We start from the raw sequence: 14944 nt of genomic DNA on the forward strand, positions 1-14944 counted from the left end.
CGGGCATAGGTGGCTCGTCTTTGCGTTTCTCCAGGAAGTCCCATTTCATAAATCCCGTGCGGGGTCCTCTCTCTATTAGACGACTGACATCGATCGCGCAGGAGCCCTCTCGATTGAAGAGACAAGATGGCTTGTGGTTTGATCCATAAATAAAACCTCACCCTTTGACTCCAGGTTGTCCGACATCTTGCTGCTGCATTTTTCGGTCTATCAGATTTAGGAAGCGACTGTCAACCGTCCTATCGCTGCATTTGTAAACAACTGGCTTTCTAGGACCCTGTTTTTACCCTTTTATGGTGGCGGGTGGGAGTAAGGGGGAATGGGCAGGGGAGATGATGGCAGGGACGGGACGGATCGTCGTACTAATTCAAGATGCAATTTCCGTCCAAATAATAGATTGTTATTAACAATGATCCTCTCTGCGAACCCTTAAAATTGCCCCTTGCCTCCCCTAGCAGCAAGAGGCGAGCCCTCATTCGCCGAGCAGACTCCGCCTCCCTCCTCCTCCCCTCCTCCCCATCACTACTCCCGGCTCTGGAAATTACAACTCCTGGGCGCGCGGCGTCTGGAGAAGGCTGCGCGGGGAGGGAGACGAGAGGGGATTCCCGAGCCAGCCGGGCGCTCGCCCTCCGCCCGCTGGCTGCAGCGTCGCGCGGCCAAGGTCAGAGGCGCCGCAGGAAAAGAGGCTGCGAACCGAAGCGGAGGGTCAATCCTGCCCTCGGGGAGAGAGCCCCAGGGCGCGCTTGGCCCGCGGCAGCAGCGGCCGGAGAGGGAGGTGAGAGAAGGTCTCCGGGCCGGCACGGCCGCCGGAGGTAGTCGCTGGCACGGAGACACGGCAGGTGGCGGCCCCTGGGTCCGTGCGAGAGAAGCTCGAGCTGCACCTTCGGTTCCCGGGCGCTGTCCGTCGCCTCGTGGTGCTGAACCCAGCCCCAAGGCCAAGCGGCCTACTCGCCCTCCTTTTCAAAGATCGCCCGGACTAGGGGCGGGGCGAGGGCAAAGGGGGCTCCTGGACAGCTGCCCACTGGAATCTGGAACCGAAGGGCTGAAACGGGAGAGCTAGCGATCCGCAACCCAGCATCCAGTCCTGATGTGGAGAGGAGACGCCCGCTGCTGCCGGCGGCGGCGCTAGTGCTGATTCATCACCTAAAGCATCTCGCAGGCCACCTCGGGGGCAGCCGACCGGCCCCGGACTCTGGCCGCAGGTTGAAGCCTCTGGTGCAGGAGCCTCGCGGGCAAGAGGTGAGGACCCTCTTTTACCTCTTCCCCCTCACCTAATTGTCTATGGGCGGTGGCCCCAGGACAGAGAGAGGGGCGTGCCCACGGGTTGCAAAGTAGTCATGCCCGTGTGATGCTCCCTCCTCCCATCTCACTGGTGCTAACCTCACTTATTCTCCTCTGCCCGTCTGCGGAGCTTGGGCCATTCCACCTTCCACCCTGAGCAGTTCTCCGCCGGCTCAGCGATGGAGGAGGAGCTGAAGTGCCCAGTGTGCGGCTCCCTGTTTCGGGAGCCCATCATCTTGCCATGTTCCCACAATGTCTGCCTGCCTTGTGCTCGTACCATCGCGATGCAGACCCCGGACGGTGAGCAACACCTGCCCCCGCCGCTTCTGCACTCTCGGGGCTCAGCGCTGTCCTCAGGCGCCGCCGCCGCGCCCCCTCTAGACCAGGAGGCAGCGGCTGGCCCGGCTTGCAGCGGAGCGGGCGGAAGCGCAGCTGGCGGCCTGGGCGGCGGTGCGGGAGGCGGCAGCGACCACGCGGACAAGCTGAGCTTGTACAGTGAGACAGACAGCGGTTATGGCTCTTACACCCCGAGCCTCAAGTCCCCAAACGGGGTTCGAGTGCTGCCCATGGTGCCCGCGCCTCCCGGCTCCTCCGCCGCTGCTGCCCGGGGCGCCGCCTGCTCCTCGCTGTCCTCGTCCTCAAGCTCCATCACGTGCCCGCAGTGCCACCGCAGCGCTTCCCTGGACCACCGCGGCCTGCGCGGCTTCCAGCGCAACCGACTGCTTGAGGCCATCGTGCAGCGGTATCAGCAGGGCCGCGGGGCGGCGCCGGGGTCGTCCGCAGCGGCTGCGGTGGCCATCTGCCAGTTGTGCGACCGCACCCCGCCGGAGCCGGCCGCTACGCTCTGCGAGCAGTGTGACGTGCTCTACTGCGCTGCCTGCCAGCTCAAGTGCCATCCGTCCCGGGGACCCTTCGCTAAGCATCGCCTGGTGCAGCCGCCGCCGCCGCCCGCGCCATCCGAGGTCGCCTCCGGGTCCCCAGGCGCTGTCCAGGGCGCCCCCAGCGGAAGCGGCGGCTGCAAGAGCCCGGGAGCCACCGGGGCCGGAGCGGCGGGGGGCAACACCGCCCGCAAGTACCCTACGTGCCCCGAACACGAAATGGAGAACTACAGCATGTACTGCTTAAGCTGCCGAACCCCGGTGTGCTATCTGTGCCTGGAGGAAGGTCGGCATGGCAAGCACGAGGTGAAGCCGCTGGGGGCCATGTGGAAACAGCACAAGGTGAGCACCCGCTGGGCGGGGCACGCGGACACGGGAGCAAAGAAAAGGGTGTCCCCTCCCGTTGGTGCTGGAAATGGGAAGGGAATGGAAAGATGACATACTAGGTCCCCTCCCCCTTGAGGCTGTTTTGATTCTACCCGAAAGTCATCCAGAATGCAGAAGCAGGTCGCAGGACTCTTTCACTCCCAAAGTTGACTAGTAAGTTACATTGATGACCCCTTTGGATTTATGGCACCTGGATTTATAGAGAGACTTTCTCTTACTGGGACTCTGGGTGATGGAAGTGTGGCAGGGTTGCAGAGTAAGCTCTTAGGAAGACAGAAAGCACACTCATCTTCAGGCTGCTTTAAGCCATCTTCCCAGGGACTTGCCTGGGAATGCCACCTCCCTAGTGGGAAGGAACAGCCTCTAATATGCAACTTGCATACACTTGTGGCTGCCAATGTATCTTCATATCTGACACAGCAGGAGAAAAGCCTTCAAAATCAGGTGAGGCACTTGATCAGACTCCAAGGCATGAGTGAGGTCAGTTTTTCTAACAAACATCCCTTAACTTCCTAATCCAAGTCCAGGCTGAGCAACTGGACTCACTGCTAAAATGAGTGATCCAGGTTCCTTGTTCAAAGAGTCCAACGGCAAGTTTGTATGTTTATCGTTCAATGTCCTCTTTCCAGTAAACTCTTTCCCCACAGAGAAGCAGGAGGTCTCCAAAGAGCCCAACAAGAAGTGTGTATTCTGATTGAGGAGGAAAGACACAGGAAAATAAGGCAACTTGTAGCCTGCCAGACTCCTCCATGGAATTCTCCAGACAAGAATACTGGAGTGGGGAGACTTTGCCCTCTCCAGGGGATCTTCACAAGCCAGGGATCAAACCTGGATCTCCTGCATTGCAAGCAGATTCTTTACCATATGAGACACCAGGGAAGGCAATAATAATAATAATAATAATAAATTATCTCTTCATATCATCCAACTGGAAATGGACAAAAAGGAGAGCACAGTGGGGAGAGAAGAAGGGGCCAACCATTTATACTATAGATTTATTACATACAGTTGCTATACAATTTCTGCTACAGTGTGTCAGTTATTTCTGTAACTCAACATTTTCAGAGAAAAAAAATGAAGAACACTTCAGCAATCCACCCTGGAGAGAGAAATCTGCATTATAGGCCAGAAAAGAGAAATCTGGAGTCAAATCCCTAATTCTAGGGCAGTGATTCTCATTTGGGAACAATTTCACTCTCCTTATAGGACATTGCCAATGTCTGGAGACAGTTTTGGTTGTCACACTTAGGAAGTTGCCCCTGGCATCTGGGTTAGAGGCCAAGAAGCTGTGAAATAGCCTACAGTGCACAGACCACCTCCATCAAAACAATAATACATAAAAATATCAATACTGTCTGTGGACTTAAAAATATTCACAACCTAAAAGTTGAGAGTTTTGTTTTATTTAGTGGAAATATTTAGAACTTCATGCCCGGGAGGCAGCAGCTCAAGAAATCTTGAGAGAACTGCTCCAAAGAGGTGACGGGAGGAACCAGGTTATACAGAAATTTTGCAAATAAGGGCAAGTCTGAACATCAAAAGATTATCATTAATTAAAGAAAAGCAGATAACTCAAGCTGAGGAATTTAGGGCTTTTCGTATATGGGAAGATGCAAGAGTCTGGGCTCACTGAAATCATTCCTTTGATATGCACCTCAGCTATTGGGGGCCAATATCCTGTGTTTTATTCACATCCTTAGTTTCCTCAGGGCTTACCATAGGGAGTGGCTGCAGTGATGGCTACTAGAAGGCTGGAATTCTTTCCTTCCTGAGTTCCCTCAGAGTTCACCAGCTCACCGTCCATGGTGGCTGAGTTCCCTCAGAGTTCACCAGCTCACCGTCCATGGTGGCTGAGTTCCCTCAGAGTTCACCAGCTCACCGTCCATGGTGGCTGAGTTCCCTCAGAGTTCACCAGCTCACCGTCCATGGTGGCTGAGTTCCCTCAGAGTTCACCAGCTCACCGTCCATGGTGGCTGAGTTCCCTCAGAGTTCACCAGCTCACCGTCCATGGTGGCTGAGTTCCCTCAGAGTTCACCAGCTCACCGTCCATGGTGGCTGCAGTTGCTGGTGACTGTGGCATCTTTGTGTGTTGAAATATTCTATTTCTCATGTCTCTGAGAGAAACCATGTTGTAAGTTGCGCAGACCTAGAACCAACTCTCAGGGTTTGTAATTCACTTGCTATAAACATTTAGGCACAATTTTAAGCCCACTGAATAATGTCTAACTCAGATAGTTGTTGTTAGGGTAAGTATAATACTGTATATTTACCCTCTAGCACAGTACCTGACTCACAGTAACCTATGTATATTTATTATTATTATTATTATTATTATTATTATTATTATTGCCTTCCCTGGTGTCTCACATGGTAAAGAATCTGCTTGCAATGCAGGAGATCCAGGTTTGATCCCTGGCTTGTGAAGATCCCCTGGAGAGGGCAAAGTCTCCCCACTCCAGTATTCTTGTCTGGAGAATTCCATGGAGGAGTCTGGCAGGCTACAATCCATGGGGTCGCAAAGAGTCAGACACGGCTGGGTAAATTATAGTCTTAATCCTTAAAAGCACTAAACTTGCAGAAAGCTATAAGGCAACAGCAGATAGCTCTTATTTGACCGCAGTGATTTGGCAGTCTGGAGAAAACAGGAACTGGTAGCATGCTGAGCCCTAAAATAGCTTTGTGCGAAATGAGAATGTCCTCCAGTGAGCTGTCATTCATATGACCTTTGACATATGACATATGACCTTTTGTTGCATATCACTTCATGATAATTGTAGCTGCCTTGTTTATTTTATCTTTCAAGTGAAGAGACATTATTTTACAACTAAAGAAATCTTCTGCAAAGAGGTTGTGATCGATTTTCAAGACAAGATTCCCATTCAGATTTACAAACTGGTAAATTTTCACAGCTTAGATAGCTAGAACTAATTTCAGACATTGCCACCTAAATGCTTAGGCTTAGTGTAGAGTGGAAACTAAAATGAGTTGAAGTGAATCTGCAATTTTAAAAGACTAAGTCTCTTACCTGGGAAAGTGAGTTGGATAATGAGCAATGGTTTCAATAACCAAGATCATGCGGGGAAAACACTGGTCATCTTGATTTGGTGTCAACAGCAGTTTTACAACATTTTTATCTGAGGAAATGTGAAAAGAATCCATAGTATTTGCTCAATAGAGTGGGACAGTTATCTGAGGAAAACACAGCTATGCAGAATCTAAGTGTCTCAATTTAATATCACGTCTTCAGGGAACTAAGACATACTCCTAAGTAAAGAAGGCATTCTATGAGATACTTTTGTGAAAACTTCTTTTCAAGAATGAGAGGAAGTTCTGCTATTCTCTTTCACCAGGTGCTGTTTTTCTACAGAACGGGAAATCATTAAGTGCTCCTTATCATCTCAAGTAGGGGTTGAAAATCTAAAGAAAAGATAACAGAGACAGCCCTGATGGAAAGTTTGACCTTGATTTGTGAGCAGGCATCTAGACCACCATTCTGAGCTGTGAAGGTGGCTACTTTTGTTTGTTTGTTTTTAAGATTATTTTTTTATGTGGAGCATTTTTAAAGTCATTATTTGTTATGAGATTGCTTCTGTTTTATGTTTTGGTTGTTTGGCCCCGAGGCCTATGGGATCCCTAACCAGGGATAGAACCCCATGCTCTGGAAGGCAAAGTCTTAACCACTGGACTGCCAGGAAAGTCCCTAGATGACTACTTTTGAAAGATAAACTCGATTTCACACCCCCACTGTGGCTGTTTGAGTTCTTTAGTAAAACTTATTAAAGTCTCTGGATTTTGTTGTTATCGTCATTACTGTCATAGCCTGAAAATTCCAGGAGCCATGACAATCTTGGTGCACTACCAGAACTAGAATCAGGACAGAAATATTTCTCTAATATCCCTATGACTGCAGAAGCCTGAAGCAAAGCTTTAATTCCTCTCCAGTGCGACTAGAGCTTGCCATCTAATTAGTGATTCTTAGGCAAAGAGATGTGTAAGTGACACTGAAATCTATTTTGAAACAAGGTTGATTATCACCTCTCAAAAACAGTGTAAACACTTCAGGTCTTGGCCAAACACATTTTTAAATGATTCTCCTGGAAAAGGCTTAATCATTTCAAAGAATTTGATGTGAAGAAGCAATGCAGTGCGAAAGATAAGACAAAGAAGGGAGGCTTTCCATGAGAGCTTCTATCTTTTTGCTATTGGGTGGAATTCTAATTTTCCTGAAACTAGTAGGAGAGGGTCACTGTGGGATGGACCTCTTCCTAGTGTGTCATGTCAAAGAATGTCAGCAACCACTGTAACTCCTGCTGAGTGCAGGACTCTGAATTAAAATGGTTAGAAGTTGATTCTTGAACTGAGGTAGGGACTGCTGGATAAGCCCTTCTTCAGAAGTCTTTTGAGAACCATGACCAATAGAAGAGAAGCAAAACAAAATCTCATTGTACCCCAGGAATACAGTTCCCAATGAATCAGCATTTCACAAGAGCAAAGGAGACAGTAAGGTCTAAAAATCACAGGAAAGACAGGACTTCAGGTTACTGCCACGTCCCAAGGATCTTCTCAGCAGCCTGGTCCTACCTTATTTTTATAGAAGAGATAAAGAATGGGATTAAACTTTAAAGTCTCAGAGGAAAGACTTTCTCCATTAAAAGATAACACATAAATGACAAAAGCAGAACATGTAATCATGATTGTATATGGTCATAAATATATTTATTAGAATATTTGTGGTACATTATAACTCAGGGAATAAATGCTCTTTGTTAAGCATTAGAATTACAGGTGTAGAGACGTAGAAATTAAACATCATCCCCAAATTTCAATTTGCCGAGAAAAACGAATTCTAACATTTTGGAGTTTTTTCCTTCTAGAATTCTATTATCTATTTATTTTATAATTGTCTTTTTTTTTCTTTAACAATACAATATGAATATCTTTCTTGTCAATTAATGTACATCATTTTGGATGGCTGCATGTTATTCCATTGTAAGCATTTATCCACATCCTAATGCTGGACTTTATTATCTAGGTGTTTTCAGTCTTTTGCTGATAGGAACATTTTTCAAGTTAAATCTATGCCTATATCCTTAATAATCACCTTAAGTTAAATTTATAAATATGGAGCTGCTATATCAAAGGAGATCTGGCTTTCAGATATCTGATTAATGTTGCCAAATTGCTTTCCATAAAGTTCATACCTATCTTTTCTCCCAATAGCAAAAGTATATTAAAAATTTTTAATTCATGTTGACAAGGACCATGGAGGAAAACAAATAAATGGATTGTCTTGTTTCTAGTAACCATTGTTTGCTATTTTCATTACATTATTATTAGAATTATTTTTAAAGAGGATCACAGTATCTAGATTTTTATAACTACCTGCCTGTGATCTGTCTACGCTCAAAAACTGGTTTAATATGTATAACTATTGCTTAAATATGTGTGTGTGTGCTAAGTCACTTCAGTAGCGTCCAACTCTTTGTAACCCTATGGACCATAGCCCACCAGGCTCCTCTGTCCATGGAGTTTTCCAGGCAAGAACACTGGAGTGGATTGCCATGCCCTCCTCCAGGGGATCTTCCCAACCCAGGGATCAAACCCGAGCCTCTTAGGTCTCCTGCATCAGCAGGCGGGTTCTTTACCAGTAGTGCCACCTATCCCCTCTTGAATTAAGGCCCATGAAAAGACCAATGCTTCAGGGCCCATCTAAGGCATTTTTGAGGGGGATTGAAAGCGGGGGGAAGAGATTTAGGTAAAGAGAAGTGTTTGGCAAATATCTGGGAGGTCTGAAGTTTCCAGATTTCTGGCTAATTACTGCCAGCTGAGAGTTACTTAACAGAAATCTCTCAGAGCTGTCAGAGCATGCAGCATGGAAATATACACAATCCGAGTGGAAACGTGGGTTGTTTGAAATGTTGACTCTTTAACCAACTCTGGAGCTCTGAGAAATGAATTGCAACAGTCCCAGACTGGCTAAGAACCAGTGGCAAAACTGCTTAGATGCCTGGGAACAAGAGCTGACTCTGATAAGCAGAGGCTGCACTGTCCTCTGAAACGACCCTCTGTGTTAGTATCACCACTGTCTTTAAAGCCACCAGGGCTGTAGCCTGCCTCATGCCTGGATTTAATTCCAGGCAGGTCAGTAATTCAGGAACAACTATCAGAAAGAACTCTTGTGTTACAAGCTTTGAAGTACCTTCTTTCCTCATCATTCCATACTTCCGAAAAACAAAAAGTGTGTTTGAGAGAAAGCAAGAATCCAGAAACTCGAATTGCTTTCTCTTCTCTTTGAAGACTGTGGAGGATAGCGGTTCAGGAGAATTAAGAAGGACCTTAGAGACTGTGAAAGGAAAACCCCAGATTACTACAGAAGAATGTGTTTCCTAGTATGGTCCTGGTGGTCACTCCATGGCTAAGGTGTTCTATTTTTAGCCTGCAGTGGGATGTCCTGTATCTGGGTCTACATTGGTGGAGACGGGACCTTGCTTGTAGATGCCAGCGAGATAGATTGTTTTAAAAAGGAGAGATCTCCTAATCTCTGAGATGGATTAGAGGGGCTGATGTGCTGGCATTCCGCCTGTTTCTGTAAATAAAGTTTTCCTGGGACACAGCCATCCTCATTTGCTTACACTCTGCCCATGGCTTCTTTGGGCAATGGTTGTTTTTGGTAGGGTTGGGTAGCTGTGACCAGAGATCTATAGCCTGCAAAGCCAAAAAATATTCACTGTCTGTCTCTTTATGGGGGGAAAGTGCCAACTTCTAGACTAGGGTCTCGTGACTCAAAGAGTGGTCTGCAGCACAGCAGCGGCACTGGGAGCTCTTTGGAAATGTGGAATCTTGAGACCCGCCACAGCCACTGACTCATGATTTGAATTCAGCAACATCCCTAGTTGATCCAGATAGATGTTAAAGTTTGAGAAGCCCTGATGGGAATACTTGGGGGCTCAAGGGCACTGGGCCCAACACTCTGTGCATGTCATCTGAGAAGCAGTGTAAAGGGGACTCTAGTGGGGCTGAGAGGTTTGAACCAGAGTCTTAATTACCCTGGGAATCTTCAAGCTCACCAGATTCTGGGTGCTAGGAGGGAGGCAGTGTGGTGCTCAAAAAACCCCTGACCCAGAGAGAGGCAGGAAGCTCTGAGGGGCAGTGGTGCTGCCTGAACCCTCCTGGGCCAGAGCATGGGTATCTCGTGAGAAGGGAACTTCAGACAGATGCTCTTCGCTGCTTCCCCGGCCTGAACAGAAACATGTTCACTGATGTTTGTGTATCTGGGTTTCCTTTGGGTGTGTGTCTTAGTCCTTCTATAAAGAAGCAAAGAGGGTGCTTTACCCACTCTTTGGGCAGTTTTGAAGGGCCTGCTCAGAGAATGAGGGAGGTTGGAACTCTCGGAACCATGAAACCCAAAGGAGCAGGAGAAAATCCAGGCAGATATTGTGGGGCTCTCATGAATTCACACCTCCCTGCTTAGAATTTCCATTTTCTAGGGTAGGCTGTTTCCTAGCAGAAATTATAACTCCAGCCTCCTCCTTTGCAGATGAGGAATAGTGAGGTTGAGGGGATTGTCACAATTGCACAGCAATTTGTGAAATGATTCTATAAAATGATGATCAAGTTTCCTCCTTTGTACCTTTCAATTGACTACAAAAATGTAACAGAATACTCTGTGTATCTGAACAAAAACAGGTGGCATCCGGCATCCCCTAAAGAGTCATTAGGAATGGGAACAAATAAAGGGTGGGTGGACACCTAGTCTAGAAAGTGGAGCAGCACGTCGGGCACAACCCCTCCCTCGTTTGACTGCGATGGGCCACAGAAAAGGGGGATGAAAGGACACAAGGAGACAGTGCATCCTCTTTAGAACAAATAGGATAAAAGAATTTGAGTGCTGGGGGAAATCAAGAAGATCAGATAGCTCTGTCTCCTCATTTCTCATGTGGCTACAGAAGGAAGAAGTGGTTTGCAGGAAAGAGAGAATAGGGAAGGACCCACAAGAGACAGGAACCGGTGAGGTGGTGGAGTCTAAATGCCAGCCATAAGAGACTGGAATCTGGACCCCTCCAGCACTCATCCAGCAGGAGAATCTGGGCCTTGGTCACATGGCATCTGAAAAACCTGTCCAGACAGTGCGTCGTTTTAAAAAATAGGTCAATGTTGTGTTAGGAAATTAGGCAAATTTTGTACTTGTCCAGTCTCCAAATTCTTCCTTATAATTTGATATCTATATATTCCGGGTGATACCTATAAAACCAGAAAACCAATAAAATATGAATAATCAGAAATGACAGTCCTCTTTGAAAAAGAGAATTGTGGCTAACATCACTCCATAAATCATGTGTTATCAAATGTCTGGCTACCTCTCAGCCGAGCTGTGTACCCACATGACTAAAATTCATCTCTAGCACTCATTGAGGATAACTTAAATGTTGATGACACCTCTTGACCTGTAATTCCTTCCTCTGAACCTCAGCCACTAATGCATATTTATTCTTTAAATGACCTAACTGCTTATTCAATCAACACTGAAATCTTCAGTGCCAGTATCATGCCAGGGACCACTGTAAGCACCAAGGCCATGGAAGGGCATGTTTTTCCCTCCCAAGAGCAGAGATCTTTCCCTAGAGAGAGAAAATCAACATGTGCATAAACAAGTAAATACATTGGGAAAAAAAAAAGAGTAGAAATACAATTCCAGAGGTGGGGGGGGGGGGGAGGAACAAGCAAATACATTGGATAATTTCTGATAATAATAAGTACTACAATGGAAGTAAAAAATGTGATAAAAAGCAGTTAGGCAGACTTGTTCATGGGGAAAGTTGGAAAAAGCAAGGTTTGAAGATTGCCTGAGAAGTAACCAGCCCAGCACAGTTCCGAAGACAGCTCACTTCACAAGGAGAGCAAGACCCAAGAACCTTTAGGGTACATGAAAAAAGTGGATAAGCGGCAGGAGCAGATACAGATGGGATCCAGAGGGTGCAGGGAACCCATGCGATTTCATGTTAAATGCAAAGGGAGATGACTGGGGGACTTTACGCTGAGGAGTGATGTGGTTTTTTTTTTTTAATATTTGTTTTACTGTGGTTGGAAAATGGGTGGTAGGGGATAAGAGTAGAGGAAGGAGACCACTGAGAGGCAATGGGAGTCACTTGGACTATAAATAGGGACTTGGACGAGGCCGAAGGCAGCAGAGATGGGAAGTTGTTTTCTGTTGCCGGCTGTAGTTGACACTCATTGCTGTGCATGGGCTGTCCCTAGCTGTGGCGAGTGGGGGTTACTTGCTAGTTGTGGCGCGCAGGCTTCTCACTGTGGTGGCTTCTCTTGTTGCGAGGCACAAGCTCTAGGAGCACGGGTTAGGCACTTGGGCTTCAGTAGTCGCGGTGCAGTGGGCTTAGCAGTTGTGGGGCATGGCCTTAGTTGCCCCACAGCATGTGGACTCTTCCCTGAGCAGGGATCGAACCCATGTCCCCCACATTGGCAGGTGGACTCTTAACCACTGGGCCACGAGGAAAGTCCAAAAATGGAGAGAAGTTTATGCATTCATATGCTGCTTAGCTCATTGGAAAAGACCCTGTTGCTGGGAAAGATGAAGGCAGGAAGAGAAGGGGATGACAGAGGATGAGATGGTTGGATGACATCGTCGATTCAATGGACATGAGGTGGTGAAGGACAGGGAAGCCTGAAGTGCTGCAGTCCACAGGGTTGCAAAGAGTCAGACGCGACTGAGCGACTGAACTGAATGCTGCTCAGCATTCTCTGAGCTTCTTTGATTCATGGTTTGATGTCTTACTATTTTTGGCAAATTCTCATCTGGTATCTTCAGATGATTCTTTTGCTCTGCTCTCCGTCTCTCTCTTTTACTGCTGGTGTTCCTGTTACATGTATGTTACCCTGTTTGATATTGTTCCACAGTTCTTGAACGCGCTGTTCTTTTTCCTTTAATCATTCTTTTTGTCTCTGTGTTACAGTTTCATTAGTTTCTATTGATCTCTCTTTAAGTTCACTGATTCTTTCCTCGGCTGTGGCAAGTCAACAAATTAGTCCCTTTTTCTCTTTTCTCTTTTCTCTGCATCTTCTCAGTTGTCCTGCCTTTCCCAGCAGTAGGAAGCCTTGAATGGTCTGGACCCATGGCTGTCCCCTGCTCTTCTCCAGGAAGATTGGTATTTTCCTTCTCGCTGTCTCCAGCCCTGTGGGGTCTTCACTTTGCTTGGGGTGGTAGGGGAAAGGGACAGGTTTTGCTGTTTGTCCCCAGTGGCTTAAGGTTTTTATTTGGAGGGAGATAAGGGTCCTGGAAGGGCTTTGTATTTTCCTGTGGTGACTCTCACATCTCTCCTTCAAGCCAGCTCTGAGGTGCAGATGTCTCCCTTTTAAAACGTCATAGACCCTTTAGACTATGCAAGTAGTCAGATTTCACTTTTCTCTTTGGTTGCCAAAATGCTTAGAGCCAAATATTTGGTGTGTACACAATGGATACAATTTGGTGTGAAATTTATGTTATAAATTTTGAGCCTCATTTCCAGCTCCATTTGCTGCATCCTTCGTTTATCTTTAAGTAACGCAATCGTGAATTCTATAAACCGTTGAAAGCTGTCTTAAATCCCCTTTGAACTAAATAGATGAATGAATAATCTAGCAAGTGTCTTGCTTGCATAAAGCAAAAAAGAAAAGGAAACTTCTGGAAAATCTTGTTAAGAAAGTCCTCTACTTTTGAACAGCGCCTAGTCACTGTTACACAAGCAAAATACTGTTTGAAAATGTTCAGAACAAGAAATAGGGACCCTCCCAGTCAGTGGGATGCATGACTGCTCCCTTCTCCCTTTCAGTCCCTTACAATAAAGAATCTCCAGAATGACTATGCCTGGTCTTGACTGCAGGATCATTTGTCCTGTTTTACAGCTTTCCTGTGAATATCACCACACTCAGCTTGTTTGGAGGGTGTGATTATCACCTCTCAAGTTGGCTTCCTGTACAAGTATTTGCAGTTTATTCCTGATGAATATTTGTCTTCCACATAGCTCAGCAGGGTTCCACTTCTGTAGCTTGTTTGGAGGGGAAGATGCTCAGAGGGGAAGTCAGGGCCCATTAGGGCCAGAAGACCTTGCTGAGGGGCTGTCAGGAACCATGAGAGATTTGAGAGTTTAGCCTATGTACAAGCTTACACATACATTTGCCACAGTTCATGGATGTGGACAGGAGACGTGAAACTCCTGGGTGAGAACTAAGACAGTTTATTACTCACAGCAGTAGCAACAGTCATAGTATCAGCACGTCTGTGCCGTTTCCGTGAGCCCAGTTCCCCCGAGATGTGAAGATAGCCAGATGGCATTGGCACACACAGTCAATTGCCTTACCGAAGAGAAACATGAGCTTAGGCAAGCTGAATCTTCGGTAAAAGGCGTTAACTAAGCCCAGGCCTCTTTGCTCCAGAGGGAGACAGTAAGTCCGGTTTCCGAGGTGGTTGTCTATGCAAGCATCCTTGGAAGGACCGCCCAGGACAAAGAGCAATCAGTGCCTCACTGACAACACTCGGAGAGACACAAGAGAGCAAAATTACCTTCCAACAGGAAGATTAAATCAAAATTCAGGTAGTTCCTCAAGTGATTTCTGCTTGTGTGCATTGTGAGTAACTTCTCCAAGCTCCTCTGGTTGTCAGAACTTCGTTTCACTTGGGATACGCAGACTTCAGGGTTTTCCGGGTGCCGTGATAGTGATGGTGGTGGCGACGGTGGCGGAATGTCTGTGGTGCGGTCCACAGGACGTATGAGTGCAGTTAGGGTGACTCACTCCTGGGCGCATTTGTGTCTCCTCCAGCGTGGGAAGGACAAACACCATCTCATGGCTTCGCATTATGCAACTGAAACATTCCGTTGGCTAGGCATTCACTGGGCACCTACGTGACCCACAGGCTGCGCTGAGGGTTGTGTATACATTTGAAACACGCTACAGGGAGCTCACAGTCAACCAGAGGTGAGGATAATTTTACTCCCCTGTAATATTTGTACAACCGATATTCAAAAGTGGAATAACTGCCATATTTGTCAAGTGAATAAACTAATGAGAGAAGGCGGGGGAAGGCAGTTAATTTTGCCTGGAGATTGGGAAGGGGAAGGGTAGCAAGTGGGAGGTTGAAGAGGAAATGGCGTTTGAGCTGCAGTCATGAGTGATGAGTAGTTTTTTCAGCAGGGAAAGAAAAAGTGAAAGTGTTAGTCGTGTCCGACTCTCTGCATCCCCATGGACTGTAGCCCTCCAGGCTCCTCAGTCCCTGGAATTCTCCAGGCAAGAATACTGGAGTGGGTCGCCATGCCCTCCTGCAGGGGATGTTCCCTACCCAGGGATCGGAAGGAGAGACTTAAATATACAACATTGTGTGAGGTGTTAACAAAGATGTTGAAAGTCAAGTT

At 47.1% G+C, this 14944-nt stretch overlaps 1 protein-coding gene across 3 annotated transcripts in view; it reads left to right on the plus strand.

The window, feature by feature from the left end:
- The first annotated feature begins 1460 nt into the window (after nt 1-1460).
- The window catches only part of TRIM67 (tripartite motif containing 67), a 56208-nt gene continuing 42724 nt past the window's right edge, over nt 1461-14944 (plus strand). For 2 of the 3 annotated variants that reach the window (XM_069571545.1, XM_069571546.1), the window contains exon 1: nt 1461-2501. In XM_069571545.1, the coding sequence (XP_069427646.1) occupies nt 1461-2501 (1041 nt within the window). The remainder of the gene's footprint in view (nt 2502-14944) is intronic. The other variant, XM_069571547.1, reaches the window with a different exon arrangement.

This window comes from Ovis canadensis, chromosome 25 (assembly GCF_042477335.2).
Source record: "Ovis canadensis isolate MfBH-ARS-UI-01 breed Bighorn chromosome 25, ARS-UI_OviCan_v2, whole genome shotgun sequence".
Classification (NCBI taxonomy): domain Eukaryota; kingdom Metazoa; phylum Chordata; class Mammalia; order Artiodactyla; family Bovidae; genus Ovis; species Ovis canadensis.